Below are 25,927 nucleotides of genomic sequence, written 5' to 3'. Positions count from 1 at the left end.
CAGCCTCCCAAAGTGCTGGGATTATAGGCACAAGCCACCGCACCTGGCCATATTGTTATTTTTTACTTCTCAAATATTTTTATCTGAGGTTGGTTGAATTTGACGAAGAACCTTTGGATATGGGGGGCCAACTGGATTTGTTTTCTCTATGCATACTTTTTTTTTTGAATAGCAAATAATTTGAAATTAATTTATAGACATCATAATATTTCACTGCTAAATACTTCAGTGTGCAGCTCCTAAGACGAATGGCACTCTCCTTTATGTGTTTCCACAATAATATATCACGCTGAAGAAGATTAATACTACTACCATGTTTCTGCCATTTTAAATTTCTCCAATTGTCCCTAAATAGTCTTTAGTATAGCTTTTTTTTTGGAGACAGCATCTTGCTCTGTCGCCTAGGCTGGAGTACAGTGGCCCGATCTCGGCTCACTGCAATCTCCACCTCCTGGGTTCAAGCAACTCTCGTGCCTCAGCCTCCTGAGTAGCTGGGATTACAGGCGCCCACCACCATGCCCAGCTAATTATTGTATTTTTAGTAGACACATGGTTTTGCCACGTTGGCCAGGTTGGCCTCCGTTTCCTGACCTCATGTGATACACCTGCCTTGGCCTATCAAAGTGCTGGGATTACAGATTTGTTTTTAAAATAGTGATCTTTCAAGTTTGACCCATTGCTTCTGTTTCTTCTATCTCCTTAGTCTCTCTTTTTTAAAATTTTAATTTTAATTTTAAGTTCTGGGGTACATGTGCAGGAAGTGCAGGTTTGTTACCTAGGTAAATATGTGCCATGGTGGTTTGCTATACCTACCCCCGTCACCTAGGTATTAAGCCCAGCATGCATTAACTATTTTTCCTAATGCTCTCCCTCCTTAGTTTCTTTTAATCCCTGATTCTTTGAAGAGTCCAGGCCAGTTTCCTCACTTCTAAATTAAGAGACTGGAGAATAGAATGCCCACATTTTGGATTTGTCTTGTTATTTTCTTATACTGTCATTTAACTTGCTCTCCTGTCCTGAATTTCCTGTAAACTGGAAGTTAGGTCTAGAGACTTGATGAAATTTCAGAGTAAGCATTTTCTTTCTTTCTTTTTTTTTTGAGACAGAGTTTTGCTCTTGTTGCCCAGGCTGGAGTGCAATGGTGCAATCTCTGCTCACTGCAACCTCTGCCTCTCAGGTTTAAGTGATTCTCCTGCCTCAGCCTCCCAAGTAGCTGGGTGGGCATGCACCATCATGCCCGGCTAATTTTTGTATTTTTAGTAGAGATGGGGTGTCACCACGTTGGTCAGCCTGGTCTCGAACTCCTGACCTCAGGTGATCCACCCGCCTCGGCCTCCCAAAGTGCTGGGATGTGGGATGACATTCGTGAGCCACCGCGCCCGGCCAGGGTAAGCATTTTCGACTCAAACATTCCAGAAGTTCCAGGAGATCAGGCGGCTCCCTGTAGGCCATTGTTAACAAAACATTCTGGGTGTACAGGGGCGGGCCACTCAACCTGTGCTGCACGCTCCTTCTGAGCCCGTTGGTCTGTGTCCTGGCAGCATCCCTTCCTCGAAAGCCTGTGGGCCGTTCACCAACTTCAACACCACCTGGGAGGTCATCCCCAAGACGGTGAGCACCTTCCCCAGTTCGCTGCAGTCCTTCATCCACGGTGTCACGTCCGAAGCCTTTGCAGTTCCTTTCTTCATGATTATTTGGTGAGTGAGAACCACCGGGACCCACTGAGGCACGTGGGCTCCTCCCATTGGGAAATGGCCACGGCCGGGGGGGTCACCCTACACTTGACAAGTTACTGGGCTTCTTTGAACTGCACTTTCCCATCTCTAAAATGGGCATAATAGGCCGGGCGCGGTAGCTCACACCTGTAATCCCAACACTTTGGGTGGCTGAGGCGGGCAGATCACTTGAGGCCAGGAGTTTGAGACCAGCCTGGACAGCATAGGGAGACCCTGACTCTACAAAAAAATAAATATAAATAAGTAACAAAAATTAGCTGGGCATGGTGGTGCATGCCTGTAATCCCAGCTACTCAGGTGGCTGAGGCATGAGAATCGCTTGAACCTGGGAGGCTGAGGTTGCAGTGAGCCAAGATCACACCACTGCACTCCAGCCTGGGTGGCAGAATAAGACCCTGTCTCAAAAGCAAATAAATAAATAAATAACCTAGGCATAATAATAGTCACTCTTTCAGAGGCTCATTGGGCAAATTAAGAAAGATCACACTTAGCCTGATGCCTGGCTTATAAAAAGCCAATATATATTGCCTGTTATTAACATTACTGTTTATTTACAGAATCTCTTGCTCTTTGACAAGGAACAGATTTCTGAGCAGAGGGATGAACACCAGATTAGAAGCATGCCCTTGAACCCTGGCTCTACCACTTATAAGCCATGAATAATTGGAATTAATTGTACCTTGCATGTACTAACTCATGAAATCATCGCAATTACTCTGTGATGCAGATATTCTTACAGTAAAACTCCACCATAATACAAGAAGTGAGCCCAAAGAAATGTACCTGTAAAAAGGCAAGATACCTTTGATGAGATTAATACAATGACTTGGGGGAGCTGTGCAGCTAGCCAGCCTCGAATTCGTAGGATCCAGGGCTCCAGCTGCTTCACCCTAATTGGTTCACCCCAGCAGTGCTTTGGCTGGTGCCACCTGGTAGCACTTCTCTGATCTGACTTAAGTATCTCAGGGACTACCAGGAGAATACTGTGGACATCACTGATTTTATGATCTCCTGGTTACTTGGCCCTCATTTCATCAGCCTTATCTGGGGAGATTGCGTAGGAAGCCACCTTCCCTTCATTCAGTGAGGTTGCCTTCTGCTTTTATGAGCGCTTGCCCTCCATACCATTTGCCCCTCTCCCCAAAGATAATAACTTTAACCACCCCCATTTCAGATCTAGAGCTGCACAGAAGACAGGAGCCAGCTGTTGATTTTTTTTTTTTTTTTTAGGAGACAGTGTCTTGCTATGTTGCCCAGGCAGGTCTTGAGCTTAAGTGGTCCTCCCTCCTTAGCCTCCTGAGTAGCTGGGACACCAGGCACCAGGCACCTTCCACTACACCTGGATTTGACTGCTTTTAATTAAAATGATATTATCAGCCAGGCATAGTGGCTCACGCCTGTAATCCCAGCACTTTGGGAGGCCGAGGCGGGTGGATCACTTGAGGTCAGGAGTTCGAGACCAGCCTGACCAACATGGTGAAACACCTTCTCTACTAAAAAATATATAAAATTAGCCAGGCATGTAATCCTAGCTACTTGGGAGGCTGAGGCAGGAGAATTACTTGAACCTGAGAGGCAGAGGTTGCAGTGAGCTGAGGTCGCGCCATTGCACTTAAGCCTGGGCAACAAGAGCAAAACTCCGTCTCAAAAATAAATAAATAAAATAAATAAAATAATTTTATCCCAAGCTTGCAATCTGGGTTTTATTATGTTTTCCCTATTTTACAAATGAGGAAATGGGCTAGAGAGGCTCCACAGTGATCATCCACGTGTTAATTACATGCTCAGCTGACTTTCTCAACCATGTCGTTCTCTCTCTTTCTGTCATTCTGTATGTACAAGGGGAACATCTGCAAATTTTAATATTAAAAGTAAAAAGCAAGGCATAAATCAGATTCTGCTGCCACTGCCAAATAAAAACTTCAGTAGCTCTTTCTTATACCCTCTACTTGGAAGAGATGAGGGTTTTCTTTATTTTCTGTAGAGACAGGGTCTGGCTCTGTTGCCCAGTCTGGAGTATGGTAGTGTGATCATAGCTCACTGCAGCCTTGAATTTCTGGAGTCAAATCCTCCCGCCTCAGCTTCCTGAGTAGCTGGGGACTGCAGGCTCATGCCACCACGCCTGGCTAATTTTACATTTTCTTTTCCTTTTTTTTTAGATGGATGCTTGCTCTGTCGCCCAGGCTGGAGTGCAGTGATGCGATCTCGGCTCACTGCAACCTTTGCCTCTTGGGTTCAAGGGATTCTCCTGTCTCAGCCTCCTGAGTAGCTGGGATTATAGGCGTCCACCACCACGCCCAGCTAACTTTTGTATTTTTAGTAGAGATGGGGTTTCACCATGTTGGTCAGGCCGGTCTCGAATTCCTGACCTCAGGTGATCCGCCCACCTCGGCCTCCCAAAGTGCTGGGATTACAGGCGTGAGCCACTGCGCCTGGCCATATTTTATTTTTCTAGAGATGGGGCTCTCACTATGTTGCCTGGGCTGGTCTCAAACTCCTGGCCTTAAGTGATCCTTCTGCCTGGGAAAAGCACTGGGATTATGAAAATGAGCCATCGTGCCCAGCCTTCTTTTCTAACGAAAGTAAAACTGTTCCAAGGAAAAATATGTAGGGTTGTTTTTCTAGTGGCCTTCAGATGATCCAGACTCCCTTGTGACCTGTCTGTCTTGTGTTGCAGCCTCATCATGTTTTACTTCATCGCCTTAGCTGGAGCACACAAACAGGTGGTCATCCAGCTCCGAGAGCAGCTATCCCTGGTAAGGAAGCATAGCTCCAGAGGGTCATGGCTGGGGACATTTACCCAGGACACCACAAGGAAAGTGCTGTTTTCTTGGGAGGGAGTGAAATTACTGCAGCCTTCTCTCACCACCACCTCCCCAAAACTCTGCCTTGAGGCCCAGCCCCGTCCAGCTTCATTAATTCACTGATTCATCTGTTCCTTCAAGATGTGTATTAAGGGGGATACGGTGGCTCGTGCCTTTAATCCCAGCACTTTTGGGAGGCCGAGGCAGCAGATTACTTGAGCTCAGGAGTTCAAGACCAGCCTGGCCAACATGGTGAAACCCCATCTCTACTAAAAATACAAAAAGTAGTTGGGCGTGGTGGTGGGCACCTGTAATCCGAGCTACTTGGGAGGCTGAGGCAGGAGAATCCCTTGAACTCAGGAAGTGGAGGTTGCAGTGAGCTGAGATTGCACTATTGCACTCCAGCCTGGGCGACAGAGTGAGACTCCATCTCAAAAACAAAAATAAAAAAAGATGTGTATTAAGTACCTACTCTGTGCCTTGTACTGTGCTGGGTGCTGGGACACTTTGGTGAACAAGAGACAAAACTGCTGGGTAGTTAATAAAATAAATGCTGATTAATTATAGCTTCTATGAAGACAATAAAAACAAGGTAGAGTGACGAGTGGGCTGTCAGTTCCTGCAGATGCGGCCGTAGAAGGCTTCTTTGAGGAGGTGATTTTTTTTATTTTTTTATTTTTTTATTCAGGACAGGGTCTCACTCTCTTGTCCAGGCTGGAGTGCGATTGTGTGGTCATAGCTCACAGCAGCCTCAAACTCTTGGGCTCAAGCCATCCTCCCACCTTAGCCTCCCAAGTAGCTGGGACTATAGGCATGCATCACCATGCCTGTCTAATTTTTTAATTTTTTATAGCCATGAGGTCTCCCTATGTTGCCCAGGCTGGTCTTGAACTCCTGGGCTCAAGTGATCGTCCCCTCTCAGTTCCCCAAAGTGCTAGGATTACAGGCATGAGCCACTATGCCTGGACCCTAGCTGAGACTTGAATAATAGAGACAGGAGCCCATTATCTGAGGTCCTATTTAAGGATAAGAGTAAGAGGCAAAGAGCACAGTGAGGAAATGAGCCAGGCACTTCAGGGGGACAGGAGGGAGGGGACGGGTGTGGCCATAGGGTGGTGAGTGATGGGAAGAGGCAAGGTGATATTTTAATAGCAGCAAGTCACAGTGCCTTGAGGGCTCTGTTAAGAGTTTTATTCTGAGTGGGATGGGAAGCTGCTAAAGGGTTTGTAAGAGTCTACCGTGCAATTTTTTTTTTTTTTTTTTTTTTTTGAGACAGAGTCTTGCTCTGTCACCCAGTCTGGAGTGCAGTGCCGCAATTTCAGCTCACGGCAACCTCCACCTCCCGGGTTCAATCGATTCTCCTGCCTCAGCCTCCCAAGTAGCTGGGATTACAGGCACCCACCATCACAACCGGCTAACTTTTGTATTTTTAGTAGAGAAAGGGTTTCACCATGATGGCCAGTCTTTTTTCTTTTTTTCCTTTGAGACAGGGTCTCACTCTGTCACCCAGGCTGGAGTGCAGTGGTGTGATCTCAGTTCACTGCAACCTCCACCTCCCGGGTTCAAGCAATTCTCCTGCCTCAGCCTCCCAAGTAGCTGGGATTATAGGCACCCGCCACCACGCCCAGCTAATTTTTTGTATTTTTAGTAGAGATGGGGTTTCGGGGTTTCACCATGTTGGCCAGGCTGGTCTCGAACTCCTGACCTCAGGTGATCCACCTGCCTCGGCCTCCCAAAGTGCTGGGATTACAGGCATGAGCCACCTCGCCCGGCCTAATTTTTGTATTTTTAGCAGAGATGGGGTTTCACCACGTTGGTCAGGCTGGTCTCAAACTTCTGACCTCAGGTGATCCACCTGCCTTGGCCTCCCAAAGTGCTGGGATTACAGGTGTTAGCCACTGTGTCTGGCTGTACTGTGCGTTTTTTAAAAAAAGGATGAGCTGCTTTGTGGACAAGGGGCTGTGGAGTGGACACAATGACAGGCCAGATGAGAGGCCATTACAATAGTCCAGTGGTTAGAATCCTCAGCCCTCAGTCTGGTAGGTAATGATGGTATTTGTTTCCAAATATATTAAATGTACATGTGAATTTATTATTTTTTAGGAAAGTCGTGACAAGCGCTACCTAATCCAGAAACTAACAGAAGCCCAGAGGGACATGAGGAACTAACTAGACTGAGCGTGAAGATGGTGCTGCCTGTTGCTTCTAAGCTGACCTAGTGATTCGGCTGAGCCTACAGAGTCTACCTGGGTTTTGAGTGGACATTTAAAAATATATTTTTCTGGAGTTTAGGCTTTTCCATACGTGCAGCTGTGTTTACCTAACCCAGCCCTTAATCAGGGCTTTAGTGACTTAGAAAAGCAGGGGAAACCCAAGCCTTTGCCTGCAGACCGGCCACTCTGTGACGACTCTACCAAAAACCAACAAGCCGTTCAAGCTTTTACAAGAGTGAAAGAGCGGAGACGGCAGTTTAGTATTTGAGCCAGGAGTTTATGTGCACAAGTGTTTTGGGATGTGGACTGAAGCTCAGCCTGCTAATCAGACCAGCCCATGTAACAAACAGAATTGGAGGCTGGTTTCTTAAACACACACATCCACATTTTTAAGAGTTGTTTGTTTTCCTGTGCTTACAATTTTTAATGCACGTGCCTTTATTTCACAAAACATGTGGCTGGGCGCAGTGGCTCACGCCTGTTATCCCAGCACTTTGGGAGGCCGAGGTGGGTGGATCACCTGAGGTGGCGAGTTCAAGACCACCCTGACCAACGTGGAGAAACCCCGTCTCCACTAAAATACAAAATTAGCTGGGTGTGGTGGCACATGCCTGTAATATCAGCTACTCAGGAGGCTGAGGCAGGAGAATTGCTTGAACCCAGGAGGCAGAGTTTGCAGTGAGCCGAGATCGCACCATTGCACTCCAGCCTGGGCAAAAAGAGCAAAACTGCCTAAAAAAAAAAATGTAGAATATCTCTTAAGATTTCCGTTATGGCAAAAAACATATGCAATAAATACCTCATTGTAAGCTTACCCAAAATTGATAGATGTGAACCTTTTAACATAAGAACAGAAGTTTAAGTTATTGTTTAATGTAATCAGTTTTCATTTTAATATCTTTGAAATCTTTTTCAAAGGACTGTAGTTGTGTAATGGACTTTTCAAGCCTTCCTTCCATTGTTTTTCTTCCTTTCACTGGCTCCACATGTTTCCTGGGGAGTAGCCTGGAATTTAAAGTTGGGTGCAGGTTTTAAAAAGCTGTTGCTGTTAACAATAATTCTCCCGGCCATCTCCACTCCACTACTCAAAAATGACTGACTCCTTGCTCAGAGGAGCAAAAACATCTTCTCATCCCTTTCTTACAGCCATTTTCTTGCTTTTCCACAAAGATATTATTTAAAGTGGGATATTTTTGTAACTGGGAGACCAATGAGCTCTTCGGTCTTTTCCTGACTTGTTAAGGTTTATGGGTTTCTAAATCTAATAACTACAGCCATACCACCCTGAACACGCCTGATCTCGTCTCAATCTAATAACTGGTGTCATGGAATTTTGAGTAACCAAAGATTCATTCCAGTCTCACTTAAAAAAATAAATTCTGCTGGGCACAGTGGCTCATGCCTGCAATCCCAGAACTTTGGGAGGCCAAGGTGGGCAGATCACTTGAAGTCAGAAGTTTGAGACCAGCCTGGTCAACGTGGCAAGACCCCGTCTCTACTAAAAGTACAAAAATTAGCCGGGCATGGTGGCGTGTGCCTGTAATCCCAGCTACTTGGGAGGCTGAGGCACGAGAATCACTTGAACCTGGGAGGTGAAGGCTGCAGCGAGCGAGATCGTGCCACTGTACTCCAGCCTAGGGGACAGAGGGAGACCCTATCTCAAAAAAAAGATAGGTGAAAAGAAAAAAAAAGTTGTAAACATTTGTGCCCGGTGCCTTTATATTTATATAACATTTTCACTGTGACCAGGCTTGATGATATTCAAGTTTTCTATTCGTGTGTGTGTGTGATGAACACAACGAAAATGTACTGCCTTTTTTTTCTTATTATAAAAGTGATACCGAAATATGCTAATTAATATATTAATTTTAGTTAAATGCTGCTAATATGCATACCTCTTACTTGAAGGTTTTTATATGTTTTGATAACTTTAATAACTTCAGGTGATGTCTGTATAATTTTTAAAGTGCAGCTCTCTCTAACAAATGTGCCTTACAACTCCTGATTAAACGGCATCTTGAAAGTTTTAAAATGTGATCGTGTATACTGGAATTCAAAGAGGCTTCTTGTCAGCAGTCAAGTGATGATGGAAAACTGTAACAGTTTGTAAAGTTCCTCTTTGCTTTTTCCTAAAATGAGAGAGAAGAAAGAAGTGTTTAATGTAGTCCTCAGATGAGTGCTTTTTAAGCTCCTTAGCTCTGTTGAAGCCAAGGAGGGTGTATGTGTGTAACTGCCCAACTGGTTCATTTTGCCCGCTGCCTGGATACAGCCTATTCATCAAGACAGAGGAATTGCAACAGAGAAAGAGTTTAATTCATGCAGAGCTGGCTAAACAGGAGACCAGAATATTATTATTACTCAAATCAGTCTCCCTGAAATTTTGGAAACTGGGGTTTTCTTTGTGTGTGTGTGGTTTTTTTTGTTGTTTGTTTTTTGTTTTGAGACGAAGTCTTGCTCTTGTTGCCCAGGCTGGAGTGCAATGGTGCGATATTGGCTCACTGCAACCTACACCTCCCAGGTTCAAGCGGTTCTCCTGCCTCAGGCTCCCTAGTAGCTGGGATTACAGGCATGCGCCACTACACCTGGCTAAATTTGTATTTTTAGTAGAGATGAGGTTTCTCCATGTTGGTCAGGCTGGTCTCAAACTCCTGACCTCAGGTGGTCCACCTGCCTCGGCCTCCCAAAGTGCTGGGATTACAGGCGTGAGCCACCGTGCCCGGCCGTGTTTTGTTTTGTTTTTTTCTTGAGATGGAGTCTCACTCTATTGCCCAGCCTGGAGTGCAGTAGTGCGATCTCGGCTCACTGCAACCTGGGTTCAGGTGATTCTCCTGCCTCAGCCTCCCAAGTAGCTGGGACTACAGGTGTGCACCACCATGCCCAGCTAATTTTTGTACTTTTAGTAGAGATGGGGTTTTGCCCTGTTGGCCAGGCGGGTCTTGAACTTCTGACCTCAAGTGATCCTTCCACTTTGGCCTCCCAAAGTCTGGGATTACAGGTGTGAGCCACGGTGCCTGGCTGAAACTAGTTTTTTTAATGGATAATTTGGTGGGTAGGGGGATGGAATTAGGGAATAGTATGCATTTTTGTTTTTTAAATTTTGTTTTGCCATTATAAAAATACTTGTTTTTTTTATAGCAAATACAGAGAACATCAAAAGCAACGGAGAAAAAAACTTAAAAAGCACCATTTATGGGCACCCACTGTTAATCTTGGCAAAATTCCTTTTAAGATAGAAAGCACAGAGGGCAGGAAGTAGGACGGAAAAAGAAGGAAAGAACTTTGGTATTCTCATTTCTTTTTCACTTAATATGTGTTTTCTTGAAGAATCTAAAGATAGTGTTTTCTCCTGTTATTAAAAGCTCTTTACAAACATTTCAATGGGCTACATAACATCATACAGTTGGGCCGGGCGCGGTGGCTCATGCCTGTAATCCCAGCACTTTGGGAGGCCGAGGCAGGCGGATCACGAGGTCAGGAGATCGAGACTATCCTAGCAAACATGGTGAAACCCCGTCTCTACTAAAAAATACAAAAAATTAGCCGGGTGTGGTGGTGGGCACCTGTAGTCCCAGCTATGCAAGAGGCTGAGGCAGGAGAATGGTGTGAACCTGGGAGGCGGAGCTTGCAGTGAGCCGAGATCGAGCCACTGCACTCCAGCCTGGGCAACAGAGCGAGACTCTGTCTCAAAAAAAAAAAACAAAAACAAAAAAAAATCATACAGTTGGATTTTTTTTTTTTTTTTTTTTGAGCCAGTCTTGCTCTATCACCCAGGCTGGAGTGCAGTGGTGTGATCATGGCTCAGCGCAGCCTCAACCTCCTGGGCTCAAGTGATCCTTTTAGCCTCACAAGTAGGTGGGATCACAGGCACACACCACCATGCCTAATTTTTAAAATTTTTTTAGAGATGGGATCTCACTATGTTGCCCAGGCTGGTCTTGAACTCCTGGGCTCAAGTGATCCTCTCGCCTCAGTCTTCCAAAGTGTTGGGATTACAGGCATGAGCCACTGCACTCGGACATAATGTTTTGATATTCAATTGTTGCTTAACATTTTGTTTCCAAATTTTCCCAGTAATAAATAACAGGCACATCTATAAATCTTTGTCAACATTTTTTCTCCTTAGAAACAGAAACCTAGGCCAGGTGCGGCGGCTCACGCCTAAATCCCAGCACTTTGGGAGGACAAGGTGGGAGGATCACTTGAGGTCAGGAATTTGAGACCAGCCTGGCCAACACAGCAAAACCCAGTCTCAGCTGGGCGTGGTGGTGTGTGTACCTGTAATCCCATCTACTTGGGAGGGTGAGGCAGGAGAATCGCTTGAACCAGGGAGGCAGAGGTTCCAGTGAGCCAAGGTCTCCCCACTGCAATCCAGCCTGTATGACAGAGTGAAACTTTGTCTAAAAAGAACCAAAACAAAAAAGGAAACAGAGACCTAGACATGGGATTACAGCAAAGGTTTTGAACATTTTAAGGCTTTTGAGAGCCAGATTCAGACACTCAGTAGTTTTACATGAGAGTGCTACAACATCCTCACTAAGTAGTATTTGGGTTCATCATAATTTTAAATAATTTTGGTGTGTCAATTTGAACACGAGTGATATAAAAACTAAAAACTTGAATTCAATAATTTTACAATTGTATTGCATCTTAAAATATCTTATGGTAAACTTGGATAAAGTATATAAATAATCCAAGGGTGTAAAGTAGAAAGTGAAAGCTCCCTTCTCCCAGTTCCAGCCCCCTGATGTTGCCAATATTAAACGTTGTATATCCTTACAGACATGCATCTTTGATTTTTGCCCTCATGCACATTACTCATTTAAAAATTATTTCTGTTGAGTAGATTCCTAAAAGTAAGACTGCTGTATTATATGATCTCTTTAAAGTATGTTGCTAAATTTCCCCTCCCTTCCCAAAAAATTCCAATTTGCACAAATATACATGCACACAATACAGTAATGTGGATACTAAGCATAAAACATGCTCTCTGTAGAAAAATCTGAAAATAAAAGGACCGGGAAGAAGTTTAAAGTTGGCTTTCAGCCCACCAATAGACAGAACACTATATAACACGATTAACCATGTGGTGCATGTAATTTATATATACATATAATTTTATTTATTTAATTTTTCAGACAGGGCCCAGGCTAGAGTGCAGTGGCAGAATCACGGCTGACTGCAGCCTCGAGCTCCCGGGCTCAAGCTATACCCCCACCTCAGCCTCCCGAGTAGCTGGGACTACAGGTGTGCTCCACTAAGCCCGGCTAATTTATTATTTGTAGAGGCGGGGTCTCGCTATGTTGCCCAGGCTTACTATTTTAAAGTAGATGTAGGATACAAATAAAAAAAAATCTCCTTCCACGTAGGTAAAGCAGGAAATACCGTGCCTTGTTAATAAGTAATTCCCTCATGGTCCTTTTTCCCAAGAACTTGGGTGAGAAATCATAACCTTGTCCTGATCTTTTTAAACAGCAATTTAGCATTTTCACCTCCCTGGCAACCCAAGGTGCCTTGGCTTCCTTGGTCTTCCGAGTGATTGATAATGACCCCACCCAATATAATCTTTTTATTTGTCGTATCTAACCAATCTAACCCCTAGCGCGGGGCTAGGGGGCGTTCCCACCGGCGCGCGGGCGAGCTGAGCCTGCCTTACGTCTGCTGTGCGTCATCAGTCCGAGCCAAAGGCACTATTGGCCTGTTCCGTTCAACGAAGTGGTTGCTTTTTTGTCCCGGCAATGAGTTGCGCCGGGGCGGCGGCGGCTCCCTGCCTTTGGCGGCTGCGCCCGGGGGCCCAGCGGTCCCTCTCAGGTAAAGGGAGGCGCGCAGTCACAGTCCTGCGCCGGGCTAGCGAGCTAGGGAATTTTCGCTTGAGGTTTGGGTCGAAGAGGTCACGGGGGAGAGGTTCGTAACGTCACAGGCCTGCGACGGAGCGCGACTGCGTGACTTCAGCCTCCGGGGCGCTGGAGGGCGGGGTGGGGCCTGTAGTTCCCCGCGAGAGTGACAGGAGGACGGGGGTGGTTTCGGGAATGACGCAATTGCACACCTGTGCAGTGATGTCACGGCAGGTGCGGCCAGCGTTCCGAGTTGACGACAGTTGGCGACACTGAAAATTCAGTGTCTCCGGGAGTCTCTTTGTAGTCTTTGCCCAGGGCCTTGCCAGGCAAAGGGTAGCCCGACGACCAGCAGCCTCCGCTACTTCTGGGCGCTCGCTAGAAGTACAGATTTTCGGGCCCCACCCCGACCTACTTGGTCGGTATCTGTGATCTGTGAACAGGACCTTTAGGTGATTTGCATGCCCTGTAAACTTTGAGAGCCATCAGTGTAGTAGAAGGAGTATCGAATTTAGAGTAGAGAGACGTGGTTTCGGACCCTGGTTCCTGCTTTCCTTGTTTCATCTGTGCTGCCTTAGAAAATTGTCATGAGCCTGGGTGTGGTGGCTCCGGCCTATAATCTCAGCACTTTGGGAGGCCGAGGCTGGAGGATCACCTGAGGTCAGGAGTTTGAGACCAGCCTGGCTAACATGGTGAAACCCCGCCTCTACTAAAAATAGAAAAATTTGCCGGGCGTGATGGCAGGTGCCCGTAATCCCAGCTACTCAGGAGGCTGAGACAGGAGAATCGCTTGAACCCGGGAGGCAGAGATTGCGTTGAGGCGAGATTGCACCACTGCACTGCAGCCTGGGCGTCAGAGCGAGAGACTGTTTCCCCCACGCCCAAAAAAAAAAAAAAATTGTCATGAAGTCGTTTTCTCAACGTTAAATTACCATGTGCCACTTTCGGGATTTTTGCCTAATGGCAGTACTGCTTGAACTTTTGATTACTAGATGTGTTTTTTTGTATAGCTATGTCCCATTTATTAATTAAATTAATTTCCTTGAAACGAAATCCTTATGGTGAATGGGAAGCCAGTGCCACTTGCCAGAAATGGATGAGTAATCATTAAAAAACCGAAATTAAAAAGTTATGAAATTGTATTAAATGCTGTCTTTTGTTACAAAGGGGAAATTAGCAAGTGTTGGGAAGGTGTTGAGGATATATCAGCTGTAAATGGAGGTATCTTCCTTAATGAAAGAGATTGCAAGAGAATTTAAAAGAGTACCCGTTACTACATGGGGTTATTTGCTGCATATCCATAAGCCACTTAAAATTTTGTAGGTACCACACTGGCATGTTTCACACTTTGGGAAAATATGGACATAAAGTGATGCATTTGAGAGCTTCTAGCACCAAGCCTCAATTTTATTTTAAAGTGTGTGGTAATGCAGGCAAAACTCCAAGGGTTGTTGAATGTGAATTTTAATGCTGCTCTTTTCAGCCAGTGAGCATGACAGAATAAGATTCATTTCTGTTTATAAAGTTACTTTGCTTCTTATATCTTATTTTATCCTCATAACTCAGTAAGATAATTTTATTATTGTATGTTTTCCCTTAAAAAGGAAAGAGCCTGATTATTGCTTTTTTTTTTTTTTTTTTGAGACAGAGTCTTGCTCTGTCGCCCAGGCTGTAGTGCAGTGGTGCCATCTCAGCTCACTGCAACCTCCACCTCCTGGGTTCAGACTCCCGAGTAGCTGAGGCTGCAGGCATGCACCACCATGCCTGGCTAATTTTTGAATTTTTGGTAGAGACGGGGTTTTGCCATGATGACCAGGCTGGTCTCGAACTCCTGACCTCAAGTGATTCTCCCTCCTTGGCTTCCCAAAGTGCTGGGATTACAGCCGTGAGTCGCCGCACCCAGCCAGTGATTACTGCCAATTTTATATGTAGGAAATGTCGGTCCTGATTTTCCCAAGGCTAGTGTTAGAGATGGGACACATGTTTTCTGTTTCTTTTTTTCTTTTTTTGAGACAGAGTCTCACTCTGTCACCCAGGCTGGAGTATGATGGTATAATCTCAGCTCACTGCAACCTTTGCCTACTGGGTTCAAGTGATTGTTCTGCCTCATCCTCCTGAGTAGCTGGGACTACAGGCGCACGCCACAATGCCTGGCTAATTTTTATATTTTTGGTAGAGATGGGGTTTCAACATTTTGGCCAGGCTGGTCTTGAACTCCTGGTCTCAAGCAATCCACCTGCCTCAGCTTCCCAAAGTGCTGGGATCACAGGCGTGAGCCACCACACCCGGCCTATCCAGTCTCTTGAGTCAGATATGCTCAGTGAGATGGAGAGGATCATGGCGAGGAGTAGACCAAAGCTGGGTCATTATGCTTCAGAACTTACGTCCACGCTTCTTTGTTAAAAGTGTGACATTTACAACCCCATCTGGTAGAAGATTTCAAGTTCAGAGCCACCCCAAATTTCATCAGCCCGCCTCACTACCTCGTGTCCAAAGCACTCAAGCCTTTGTCATGAAAGAACCACATATGTATCCAAAATGAATTTTTTCCACGTATTCGCTGGCTGCTGAAGTTAGCCTAAGTAAAAAGAAGTTTGCATAAAAGACATGGTAGTCACGGTTAAGAGCCCTAAAACATTACAAAGTGATACCAGTGCTTGCTGGGCGTGGTGGCTCACGCCTGTAATCCCAGCACACTGGAAAGCCAAGGTGGGAGGATTGCTTGAGCTCAGAAGTTCGAGACCAGCCTGGGCAACATGGTGAAACCCCGTCTCTACTAAAAATACAAAAATGTAGCTGGGCATGGTGGCGCCTGCCTGTAGTCCTAGCTACTCTGGAGTCCTAGCTGCACTAGAGGCTGAAACAGGAGAGTTGCCTGAGTCCGAAAGGTGGAGTTTGTGGTGAGCTGAGATCGCGCCTCTGTACTCCAGCCTGGGCGATACAGTCAGAGTCTGTCTCAAAAAGGAAAAAAAAAAAAAAAAAAGTGATACCAGTGCAGATCAAAGCTACCATTACAAACTAAATGACCCCTAGGTCTCTATTTTCCGTATCTGCAAAATGAGGTGAATACACCTTACACACCTAAGAATGCTGCAAAACTCCTCTCTGGCAGGGAAAAAAACCTTTTGAGTTACTCTAATATAAGGCTCAGAGAATATAATTAAGGTGTTAAGGTTAGGAGATTTATTTTTAAAGATAAAATATAATCTGTCATGAAGAATTTACATTTTGAAGATGAGAGTTCATTTGAATTGATTTTGGACCATAGTGAAGTGAAATCTAGGCTCCAAGGCTAGTCTCAAAATCGAATGCCCAAGGGTGTGGGGTTTTTAATTTTTTTTCCTGTTTTTTTTGTTTTGTTTTGTTTTTAGACAGAGTCTCACTCTGTTGCCCAGGCTGGAGTGCAGTGGCACAATCTTGGCTCACTGCAATCTGCCTCCCAGTTTCAAGCTATTCTCCTGCCTCAGCCTCCCAAGGAGCTGGAATTAAAGGCATGTGCCAACACACCCAGCTAATTTTTGTATTTTTGGTAGAGATGGGGTTTCACCATGTTGGTGAGGCTGGTCTCAAACTCCTGACCTCAGGTGATCCATTCTACTTGGCTTCCCAAAGTATTGGGATTACAGGCGTGAGCCACTGCGCCTAGACAGGTGTGGATTTTAAGAGAACTTAGTCTGTGGTTCTCGGCCTTGGCTGAAGAGAAGACTTATGCACAGAGCTTCTAAACAATATCAGTTCAGAGAGCGCCCTCCCAGAGATTGATTGGGGAAGAGCACGGTGTTTTTGAAAGCCCTCTACGGGCCTCTCCTGTACAGCCTGGGCTGGGGAGAAGCGGGCCAGAGGGCCAGTGAACTGGAGAACCATGCCCATCTAGAAGTGGTCGCCATGTTAACTGCCTGGTAAGAAGGTAGGCTCAGCATTTCCGGATCTTAAAGTGAAACCAGAAATCCAGATCTTTAGGTAAAATCCTCTGTTTTAACACTGTAGGTTAAACAGAGTCCATTTATGGGCACGCCTGGCCCATGGGGAGCTGATTTGTGACCTCCATCCCAAAGTGCCCTTTCTTCTGTCTGTAAAAGGAACATCTGGATTTTACCTGAGCGTAACGAAGAATAAACACTTGCATTTCAGCTTATGGGAGAAGAATCAGTGTCAGATTTCGCAGTTCAGGAATGACCTTAGACAATATCAATCGGGCAGCTTTGGATCGAATAATCCGGGTGGATCATGCAGGCGAATATGGAGCAAACCGCATCTATGCCGGGCAGATGGCCGTCCTGGGTCGGAGCAGCGTCGGGCCAGTCATTCAGGTGGGTACTTCTTCATCTCCCTCACCCTGGTCTACTGAATGGGCAGATCCAAAAGCCTTCAAGTAAATGAATCACAGGAGGTCAAGTGTTCCCCAGGGAGATGCTGTTGTCTCCAGGACAGCGAAAATTGGTTCTTGGTAGAGAGATGGGGAGCAACAAGCATATTGTTCTTTTTATGGTTAAAGCACAGAGAGACATACAGTACATAGACAGGTATGCGGTGTATCTTTGGTATCAGTACTCCGTGACAGGGGCAGGCAATAATGAAAAAAGGTTGAGAATCGCTCAGCACAGCAGTCAACTGTGCTGAAAGGTTGCAGTTGGCCCCCCGCCATGCCAGTGGAAATATTGTATCCTAAGAGGCCATGGGAGGACCTGGAATTTGTAGTTACACAGACCCGGTTCACATTTTGGCTCTCTCCCACCTCCTACCTGTGTGACCTTGAGGATGTCACAGGACTTCTCTGGGTTTCCATTTCCATATCGGCAAAATGGCCTCATAATGGCCTGGGTTTGGGTAAGGAACCAGGCCTGGCCCATAAAGGTCAAGTTTGTACAAGTTAAATGGGCTGCCCTGAACCCTTGGGCAAGCTACTTAGCCTCTCTATGCTTGTTTCTTGTGTATCCTGGGGCACCTCATCGTGTGTCCTTCACAGAGATTGTGTGGATTGAATGAATTGCTTGCATAAAGCTATTTGACGGCCCCTGGCACTTAGGAAGTGCCATCTAAGTGTTAGCTGCAGCTAGCATTCTCCCTTTTTCCTCTGATGTAAATAATATTCGGGGCCAGGTATGGTGGCTCAACGCCTGTAGTCGCAGCACTTTGGGAGGCCGAGGCTGATGGACCACTTGAGCCCAGGAGCTTGGGCAACATGACGAGACCCCGTCTCTACAAAAAATACAAAAATTAGCTGGGTGCAATGGCTCACATCTGTAATCCCAGCACTTTGGGAAGCTGTGGCGGGTGGATCACCTGAGGTCAGGAGTTTGAGATCAGCCTGGCCAACAAGGCAAAACCCTGTCTCTACTAAAAATACAAAACAAATTAGCCAGGCATGGTGGTGCACGTGCCCAGCTGCTTGGGAGGCTGAGGCAGGAGAATTGCTTGAACCTGGGAGGCAGAGGTTGCAGTGAGCTGAGATCGCACCACTGCACTCCAGCCTGGGCAACAGAGTGAGACTCTGTCTCAAACACACACACACCCACACACACACACACAACAAAATTAGCCAGGTGTAGTGGCATGTGACTGTAATCCCAGCTAATTTGAGAGGCTGAGGTAGGAGGATCGCTTAAGCCTGGAGGTTGAGGCTGTAGTGAGCCATGAGCTTGCTACTGCACTACAGTCTGGGTGACAGAGTGAGACCCTGTCTCAAAACAAACAAACCACAACAACAAGATGATACTATTCTAGTAGTCTGGAAGGAAATTACACGACAGCTAATGTTCTGCCTTCCTGATTTTGAAATGGGTTAAACATGTCATTTCTTACGTGTGTGGACCCTTGTCATTTACTAGGCACATTGTGGGCCTGAGAGACTTCTCCTGGAACCGTGGTTCATGGCAGTCTTACTTGGAGTTGAGATAATAGACTCTTTGGTATTCTTGGCATTCTCTTCTCTTTGTCAAAGATTCCTTTAGTCTGATGTTTTACTGTTTCCATTGACGTTTTGAGGGGAATGGGGGAGACAGCATTTCCATCATTTTCTCCGTTTCTGCTTTGCTCCCTGTATGCCGCTTGGATGAGTGGGAGGCCTCTATGGAATGCTTGCATGTCTTTATTTTTATGTTTCTTGCAGAAAATGTGGGATCAAGAAAAGGACCATTTGAAAAAGTTCAATGAGTTGATGGTTACGTTCAGGGTCCGGCCGACAGTTCTGATGCCCTTTTGGAACGTGCTGGGGTTTGCACTGGGTACGTGTCTCTCTAGAAGAGCTTATGCAAGCTTCGGGATCTAGGATGATTAAATTCTTCAGGTATCATGTTCACAATTCTTGCTGTGTCCTCTTATGACCTCATTCTGTTTACTCTATATTTTTCCAAAGTTAAATTGACTGCCTTTTTTTTGTGTGTGGCTTAAATTTATTTAAGATAGAATCTTAATGTAAGTATTAAAAAAAAAAAAAAAGGCCGGGCGCGGTGGCTCACACCTGTAACCCCAGCACTTTGAGAGGCCGATGTGGGCAGATCATGAGGTCAGGAGTTTGAGACCAGCCTGACCAACATGGTGAAACCCCCAACTCTGTTAAAAACACAAAAATTAGCTGGGCATGGTGGCGCACACCTGTAATCCCAGCCACTTGGGAGGCTGAGGCGGGAGAATCGCTTGAACCTGGGAGATGGAGGTTTCAGTGAGCCGAGATCGGCCCACTGCACTCCAGCCTGGGTGACAGAGCGAGACTGTGTCTCAAAAAAAAAAACAGAGCCAGGGTCTCACTCTGTTGCCCAGGCTGGAGTGCAGTGGTATAGTCGTAGCTCACTGAAACCTCAAACTCTTGGGTTCAAGTGATCCTCCCACCTAACTCTCTGAGCCTGAGTAGCTTGGACTACTGGCGCATGCCACCACACACAGCTCTATTTTTTATGTAGAGATGGGGTCTCGTTATGTTACCTAGGCTGGTCTCAAACTGCTGGCCTCAAGCCATCCTTCCTCTCTGGCCTCCCGGAAGTGCTAGGATTACAAGCGTGAGGCACCGCACCTGGCCTAATGTCAGTATTATAAATAGAAAATACAGTAAAAATAAACAACAGAGAAAAAAAGCTAGTATAATTCAATTGCAGCCAAATACTGTTCCCTGACAAAGATTCTCAACCTGAGATCTGTTCACTCTTTTAAAAAATGGAGAAGAATAAATGGTATAAAAGATCAAAGATATACTCACCCCAAATGCTGACTTTCTCTTGGCCACGGTCAGGATAAAACAGCATTGAAAAGAGAATGGCTTTTCTTACTGTATAATTCCAGGTTTAACACTGGGATCCAGTCTCCCCTAAAACAGTGGTTCTCCCTCAGGGTGAGTTTGTCCCTCTGATGAGGACATGTGGCAGTATCTAGGGACTTTTTTTTTTTTTTTTTTTTTTTGAGATGGAGTCTTGCTCTGTCATCCAGGCTGGAGTGCAGTGGCACGATCTTGGCTCATTGCAACCTCCGCCTCCCGGCTTCAAGCGATTTTCCTGCCTCAGTCTCCCAAGTAGCTGGGATTACAGATGCCCACCACCACATTGACTAATTTTTGTATTTTTAGTAGAGACAGGGTTTCACCATGTTAGCCAGGTTGGTCTCGAACTCCTGACCTCAGGCGATCCGCCCGCCTTGGCCTCCCAAAGTGCTGGGATTACAGGCGTGATCCATCACGCCCAGCCCTCGGGACAGTTTTGGTTGTCAAAACTTAGTTGGCACTGCTGGCATCTAGTTGGTGGAAGTCAGGGATGCAGCCAAATTTCCTACCATGCATTGGACAGCCCCTGTCACAAAGAATGACCCAGCCCGATGTCTGCTGCAGAGGTTGAGAAGCCCTGACCACAGATGATCTCCATTACCGGTCATATCTGTCTCTTACTTTTCTGGTCTGGGTTTAACAATCCCAGGGGCGGGGACTGCCTTGCTCGGGAAGGAAGGTGCCATGGCCTGCACTGTGGCAGTGGAAGAGAGCATAGCACATCACTACAACAACCAGATCAGGAAGCTGATGGAGGAGGACCCTGAAAAATACGAGGAACTTCTTCAGGTATTTGTCCGTGCTCTAGAACGGGGCTGCTCAAGGAGGAGAAGGGCAGATAGCAGTTGGGTAAGAGGAAAACATATTAGACATTGTTAGGGGATGATAGGGGTTTAGAGGCCCAGGTCAGCACCTCAGTTTAAAGGTGAGCAGTCTGAGGAACAGAGAGGTGAACCCGTCTGCCCTGGCCATACAGCACAGACAGAGCTGGGACTAGAACCCTTGTCTCCTTCGTCTTTTTATTTTTTATTTAGACACGGGGTCTTGCTCTGTTGCCCAGGCTGGAGTACAGTGGCACAGTCATAGCTCACTGCATCTTCAAACTCTTGGGTTCAAGTGATCCTCCCGCCTCAGCCTCCGAGTAGCTATGGGACTACAGGTACATGCCACCACGCCCAGCTAATTTTTTTTTTCTTTTAAGAGATGGGGTCTCACTATGTTTTCCAGGCTGGTCTTGAACTCCTGGGCTCCAGTGATCCTCTCTCCTCAGCCTCCCAAAGTGCTGGAATTATAGGCATGAGCCACCACATCTAGCCAGAACCCCTGTCTCTTGAGCCCTGTCCTGTTCACTTATTTTATTTTTAATTTTTAAAATTTTTTGTAGAGACAGAGTCTCTCTACATTGTCCAGATCAGTCTTGAACTCCTGGGCTCAAGTGATCCTCCTGCCTTGGCCTCCCAAAGTGCTGAGATTACAGGTGTGAGCCACACCACCTGGTGCTGTTCACTTTTTTTTTTTTTGAGATGGAGTCTCACTCTGTCCCCGAGGCTGGAGTGCAGTGGTCTCCACCTGCACTGCAGCCTCCGCCTCCCGGGTTCCAGCGATTCTTCTGCCTCAGCGTCCCAGGTAGCTAGGATTACAGACACGCACCAGCATGCCTAGCTAATTTTTGTATTTTTAGTAGAGACGGGGTTTCACCATGTTGGCCAGGCTGGTCTCGAACTCCTGACCTCAGGTGATCCTCCTGCCTGGGCCTCCCAAAGTGCTGGGATTGCTGGCATGAGCCACTGCCCCCGGCCCAGTTCTTTATCATTGGTAGATTCTGAGCAGATGCTGTGAGCAGGAACCCGTTAGATTGAATAAATGAATAGATATCCTGAGATAATTTTCCACAGCAAATAAGGGAACTGTTCAGTTTTTTAGAGTTTAAATCTGAGGTTGGCAAACTATGGCCTGTGGCCAGCCACCTGTTTGTTTCGATAAACTTTTATTGGAACACAAGCATGTCCATTTGTTTTCATGTCTCTGGTTGCTTTTCTGGTTACAGTGGCAGAGCTGGGTAGTTGGGACAAAGTATTTACTCCCTGGCCCTTTAGAGGAAAAGCTGGCCTCCCTGTCTTAGGCCATAATAAGAGGCTTTAGCCTCCAAAATGAAATGGAACAGCAGGAGAGATGGAAGGCTAACTTGCTTCGGTGTCTTTTTATTTAACCAGCTGATAAAGAAATTTCGGGATGAAGAGCTTGAGCACCATGACATAGGCCTCGACCATGATGCAGAATTGGTAGGGCCCTACTGTTACCTGTTCTGCTTTGGGACTCCTTATTTGGGAGGCTGAAGGGGCAGGAGGTTTCTGTTGCCAGAAAAATACATTTTAAAGTGACAGCCAAAGGGAGAGAAAACCAATGACGTTGCTTTGACAAAAAGCAAGCAAACGCATTATTGCTCCAGATTGGGGATCTCCTTTCTTCCTTTATCCCTTCTCCTTTTCCCCAGGAGCTTTTTTTTTTTTTTTTTTTTTTTTTTTTTCAGACACAGTGTCACTCTGTCTCCCATGCTGGAGTGCAGTGGTGCCGTCTTGGCTCACTGCAGCCTCCTTTTTCCGGGTTCAAGCAATTCTGCCTCAGCCTCCCGAGTAGCTGGGATGACAGGTGCATGCCACCATGCCTGGCTAATTTTTGTATTTTTTATTTTTAGTAGAGACCGAGTTTTCACTATGTTGGCCAGGCTGGTCTCGAACTCCTGATCTCAGGTGAGCTGCCTGCCTTGGCCTCCCAGGAGCTCTTTTCCTTTTCCTGTGAGAATCTGGATGACTCCAATGCTTTGGCAGTAGTAGCAGAGGCATTCCGACATTTTGAATAGCTTTCTTTGAAACTAAAATAAATTGTTCCTTAGATCTATTTCTTATCCAGAGAAATCCAAAGCTGCCCTGCCAGCCCTGAATCTTACAACCAAAAATGAGCACATAACATGTTTCTTTGTTTGCTTATTGTTTTTAACAGGCTCCAGCCTATGCCGTCCTGAAGAGCATTATCCAGGCCGGATGCAGAGTGGCGATATATTTATCAGAAAGATTGTAAAGTGTGTCCAGTTTTGCCTGTCTATAAAAGATGATAGTAATTTACCAAGTGGCATTTGCAGAGAAACAAGTGTACAGTTTTCATTGTACTTTTGTACAATGTGAATTTTGTTAATAAATTATAAGTTTTGTGTTTTTTTTTTTTAATTCTGCAGTGTTGATTTTTCTCTGGGTTGTTTTTTCTGCCATGAGACTGACAGGTCACCAGCCTTGTTCAAGTTACAGCAAACAAAGCTGGGCCTTCTTTGGTCTCATACTTAATTTTCTTTTATATACCTGTTTTTCTTTTACATGCGTGTATATATATATATATATATATACTTTTTTTTTTTTTTTTTTTTTTGAGACAGGGTCTTGCTCTTTTGCCCAGGCTGGGTCACAACTCACTGCAGCCTCGACCTCCCAGTCTCAAGCAAGTCCCAGCCTTCCAAGTAGCTGGGACTACAGGTGTGCATCACCACACCTGGCTAATTCTATTTTTTTGTAGAGGCAAAGTCTCACTGTGTTGCCAGGCTGGTCTCTAACTCCTGGGCTCAGTGATCCTCCTGTTTCGACTTCCCAAAGTGCTGGGATTACAGGTGTGAGCCACTTCACCAGGCTCATTTTCTCCTAAAACATCAAGGACAAATCATTAATAATGTAACAGGAATCTTTAGGAGAAAAAACAATTTGGTTTACTGATACCAAAAGATAATTGGAAACATGAGAGTATTTAAGATTGGCCAAGCGGAACTATGAAGTCCATCAAGTAAGTCAAAGATCATCGCTTCTGTTTTGAATTGTGGGTGATAATGGGTGGGAGAGTGCTACGGTCTGTATGTCTGTGTCTCCCTAGAATTCATATGACAAAGTCTTCACTCTCAAGTTGATAGAAGGTGGGGCCCTTGGGAAGTGTGAGGTCATGAGAGTGGAGCCCTCATGAATGGGATTGGTGCCTTATGGAAGGCCCTAGAGAGATACCTCATCCTCTCCACAGTGTGAGACTTCAAGGGGAAGTGTGAGACTTCTCTGAGGAAGCCGACCCTTCACAAGCAAAATCAACCAGCACTTTGATCACTTCCCAGCCTCTGGGACTGTGAGCAGTAAATGTGCGATGTTTATAAGCCACCCAGACTGTGGTATTTTGTTATAGCAGCCTGAACAGACTGAGACGGGTGTGTTGCTTCCATCAAAGAATATACTAAGTTGTGGATTATTTGTGAAATTGAATTACAGTCTTTTCCTTGTCTTTTACCACCTCCCCCCCCCAAAAAAAAACCCCAAAACTGATTCAAATTTTCATACTCTAATGAAATATTTTATAATTTGCAAATTTTTAAGTAATTTATGAAAAACCTAGATCAGTGGATCTCCTCTCTGGCTGCCCATTAGAATGTCCTGTGGAGATGAAACTTTTTTTTTTCAGTTTATGGACCAAGAGTTCTGATTTACGTAGGGTGGAGTTCAGGATCAGAATAGTTTCAGAAGCTCCCAGGTGATTCTGGTGTGAGTTGGAGCTGCAAGCCCCTGAGCTAGATTATAAGATGCTTCTGGGAAAGAACCACATTTTAGGAATTTACCTCCCACCCAGTGCCTTGTGTTTAATTAGCACCTGATGACTTGGCAGGACTTGCCCCACCAGGGTCTGGCTTTGAAGGGTAGTGGACACCAGGATCATTTGGATTAATCCTCTGCCACCTCTCTCTTTTCCTCAACCAAGAGTGAATTTATGTAATTGAGTGAAAGTCTACGAATCATAATTGTAATAAATTAAGGCTGGGCATTTCTTTGAAATTAGATAAGATAAAGCCAAAGGTTTGAACAAGTTGTGGATGGTTTGTAAAAATTAATCTTACAAAATAAATGCTCTGTGTGAACACATTGATTAAATTCAAAAGGGTATTATTTGGTTTTTCTGTAAATTGAACCTTGAAATAAGAGCACAACAAGGTTTTCTTAAGGCACTGATCTGCTCTTTAACAAGAATTTGCAAAGGGTTATAAAAGGTTTACAAGAATCTCACCTCATGGTCAAACTAGTTAAGATTGGATAGATTTATCTATAAGGTATTATTAAAAATTGGGGATGACATTAATAGTAGACTGATGCAAGGATGAAATTTGACTCTGTCTTGAACAAGATTTTTATGTAATAGTAAAGGATAATGAAAGATGTTTGTTTGCCTTGCAAATAAACTACCAAAAAAAAGAAGGGAAAGGCAAGAGACAAATTGTTTGGAAAGTTGTCTTCCCTTATAATGAGTAAAGCTTTTGTGCCTTTTAAAAAAGTTTTTGAGTCATCATTTTGGCTGATGATAACCTGGAATTCTATTTTATAATATCAAGTGTTTTAAACCTTTAACATGTTCAGTAGCCTTCCCCAAATCAAACTTTGGCTTCAAGGTTGTCTTTTTTGACCCCTAACTTTTGGATGCCACAGAGAGCCCCTGGATTATTTGACATGTTTAATTACAAGGGATTGCCAAAATAAAAATAATGTTTAATCTTATTCAGGTTACATTTTAGTGAATAACATTAATATATGTTCCAAAATTGTATGAGATTTCTAAAATTCTAATATCCGAGTATATGATATCAATTATAATTAGGGTTATTATGTTAAGTTATTGTAAACCACAGAAATAACGAAATTTCTTTGTCAATCGTGTTTTTGACTGTGACTGTCTAAAGATATCTTGTCATTCACAGACAATCGTAGTGTTGTTTTGATCCTCTTCAAAAGATGGTTTATAATCAGCTGTAGAACTTAGGTGCTCTGAAATGCAGATTTCCAATATCTTTAAATTGTGATATTAGAATAAAGGAAAAACATTCAGGACTCATGAAGAGCTGAAATATTCATGAATATCAAGCAGAACAAGAGTTAACTGAATGGGCTGAACTAATAGAAAACAGGTAATCTGTTTAACTTTTTGCTTAAAACATTGCTGATGTTTTGTTTTTCAGAGTCAAGAAACTTTTATTTTGAGCTGTTTACAGCTTTTAACAATTGAGTAAGGTATACTCCTGTGAACAAAA

General features: G+C 44.9%; 2 protein-coding genes and 1 long non-coding RNA gene across 7 annotated transcripts in view; 2 read left to right on the top strand and 1 right to left on the bottom strand.

Moving 5' to 3' along the window:
• The window catches only part of TMC7 (transmembrane channel like 7), a 74,005-nt gene extending 65,220 nt beyond the window's left edge, over nucleotides 1-8,785 (top strand). Inside the window, exons 14-16 of one of the 3 annotated variants that reach the window (XM_003266089.3) lie at nucleotides 1,542-1,697; nucleotides 4,414-4,492; nucleotides 6,644-8,785. In XM_003266089.3, coding sequence (XP_003266137.1) covers nucleotides 1,542-1,697; nucleotides 4,414-4,492; nucleotides 6,644-6,709 — 301 coding nt within the window. In that variant the 3' untranslated portion in view covers nucleotides 6,710-8,785. Of the gene's footprint in view, nucleotides 1-1,541; nucleotides 1,698-4,413; nucleotides 4,979-6,643 lie in introns of those variants that run through there. The other 2 variants (XM_030798354.1, XM_012497125.1) reach the window with 2 other exon arrangements.
• On the bottom strand, nucleotides 7,617-12,597 carry LOC115831210. Of its 2 annotated transcripts, XR_004026729.1 has the most exons (4): nucleotides 12,407-12,597; nucleotides 11,029-11,126; nucleotides 8,649-8,882; nucleotides 7,617-7,758 (listed from the first exon to the last, which is right to left on the bottom strand). It is a non-coding gene; the product is annotated as an uncharacterized LOC115831210 (long non-coding RNA). The 2 variants fall into 2 exon arrangements; XR_004026730.1 differs by lacking the exon at nucleotides 11,029-11,126 and having other exon boundaries at nucleotides 12,377-12,597.
• Nucleotides 12,427-24,786, top strand: COQ7 (coenzyme Q7, hydroxylase). Of its 2 annotated transcripts, none has more exons than XM_003266091.4 (6): nucleotides 12,427-12,561; nucleotides 16,716-16,894; nucleotides 18,694-18,808; nucleotides 20,483-20,622; nucleotides 22,047-22,115; nucleotides 22,834-24,786. In XM_003266091.4, exons 1-6 carry the CDS (start codon nucleotides 12,489-12,491, stop codon nucleotides 22,909-22,911), a joined length of 654 nt encoding a protein of 217 aa, XP_003266139.1. In that variant the 5' UTR covers nucleotides 12,427-12,488; the 3' UTR covers nucleotides 22,912-24,786. The 2 variants fall into 2 exon arrangements, with proteins under 2 accessions (XP_003266139.1, XP_030654215.1); XM_030798355.1 differs by having other exon boundaries at nucleotides 12,469-12,561; nucleotides 16,572-16,894.
• The last annotated feature ends 1,141 nt before the right edge of the window (nucleotides 24,787-25,927 follow it).

Source organism: Nomascus leucogenys, chromosome 18 (assembly GCF_006542625.1).
Source record: "Nomascus leucogenys isolate Asia chromosome 18, Asia_NLE_v1, whole genome shotgun sequence".
In the NCBI taxonomy this organism is placed as follows: domain Eukaryota; kingdom Metazoa; phylum Chordata; class Mammalia; order Primates; family Hylobatidae; genus Nomascus; species Nomascus leucogenys.
This window is presented reverse-complemented; position numbering and strand designations above follow the sequence as displayed.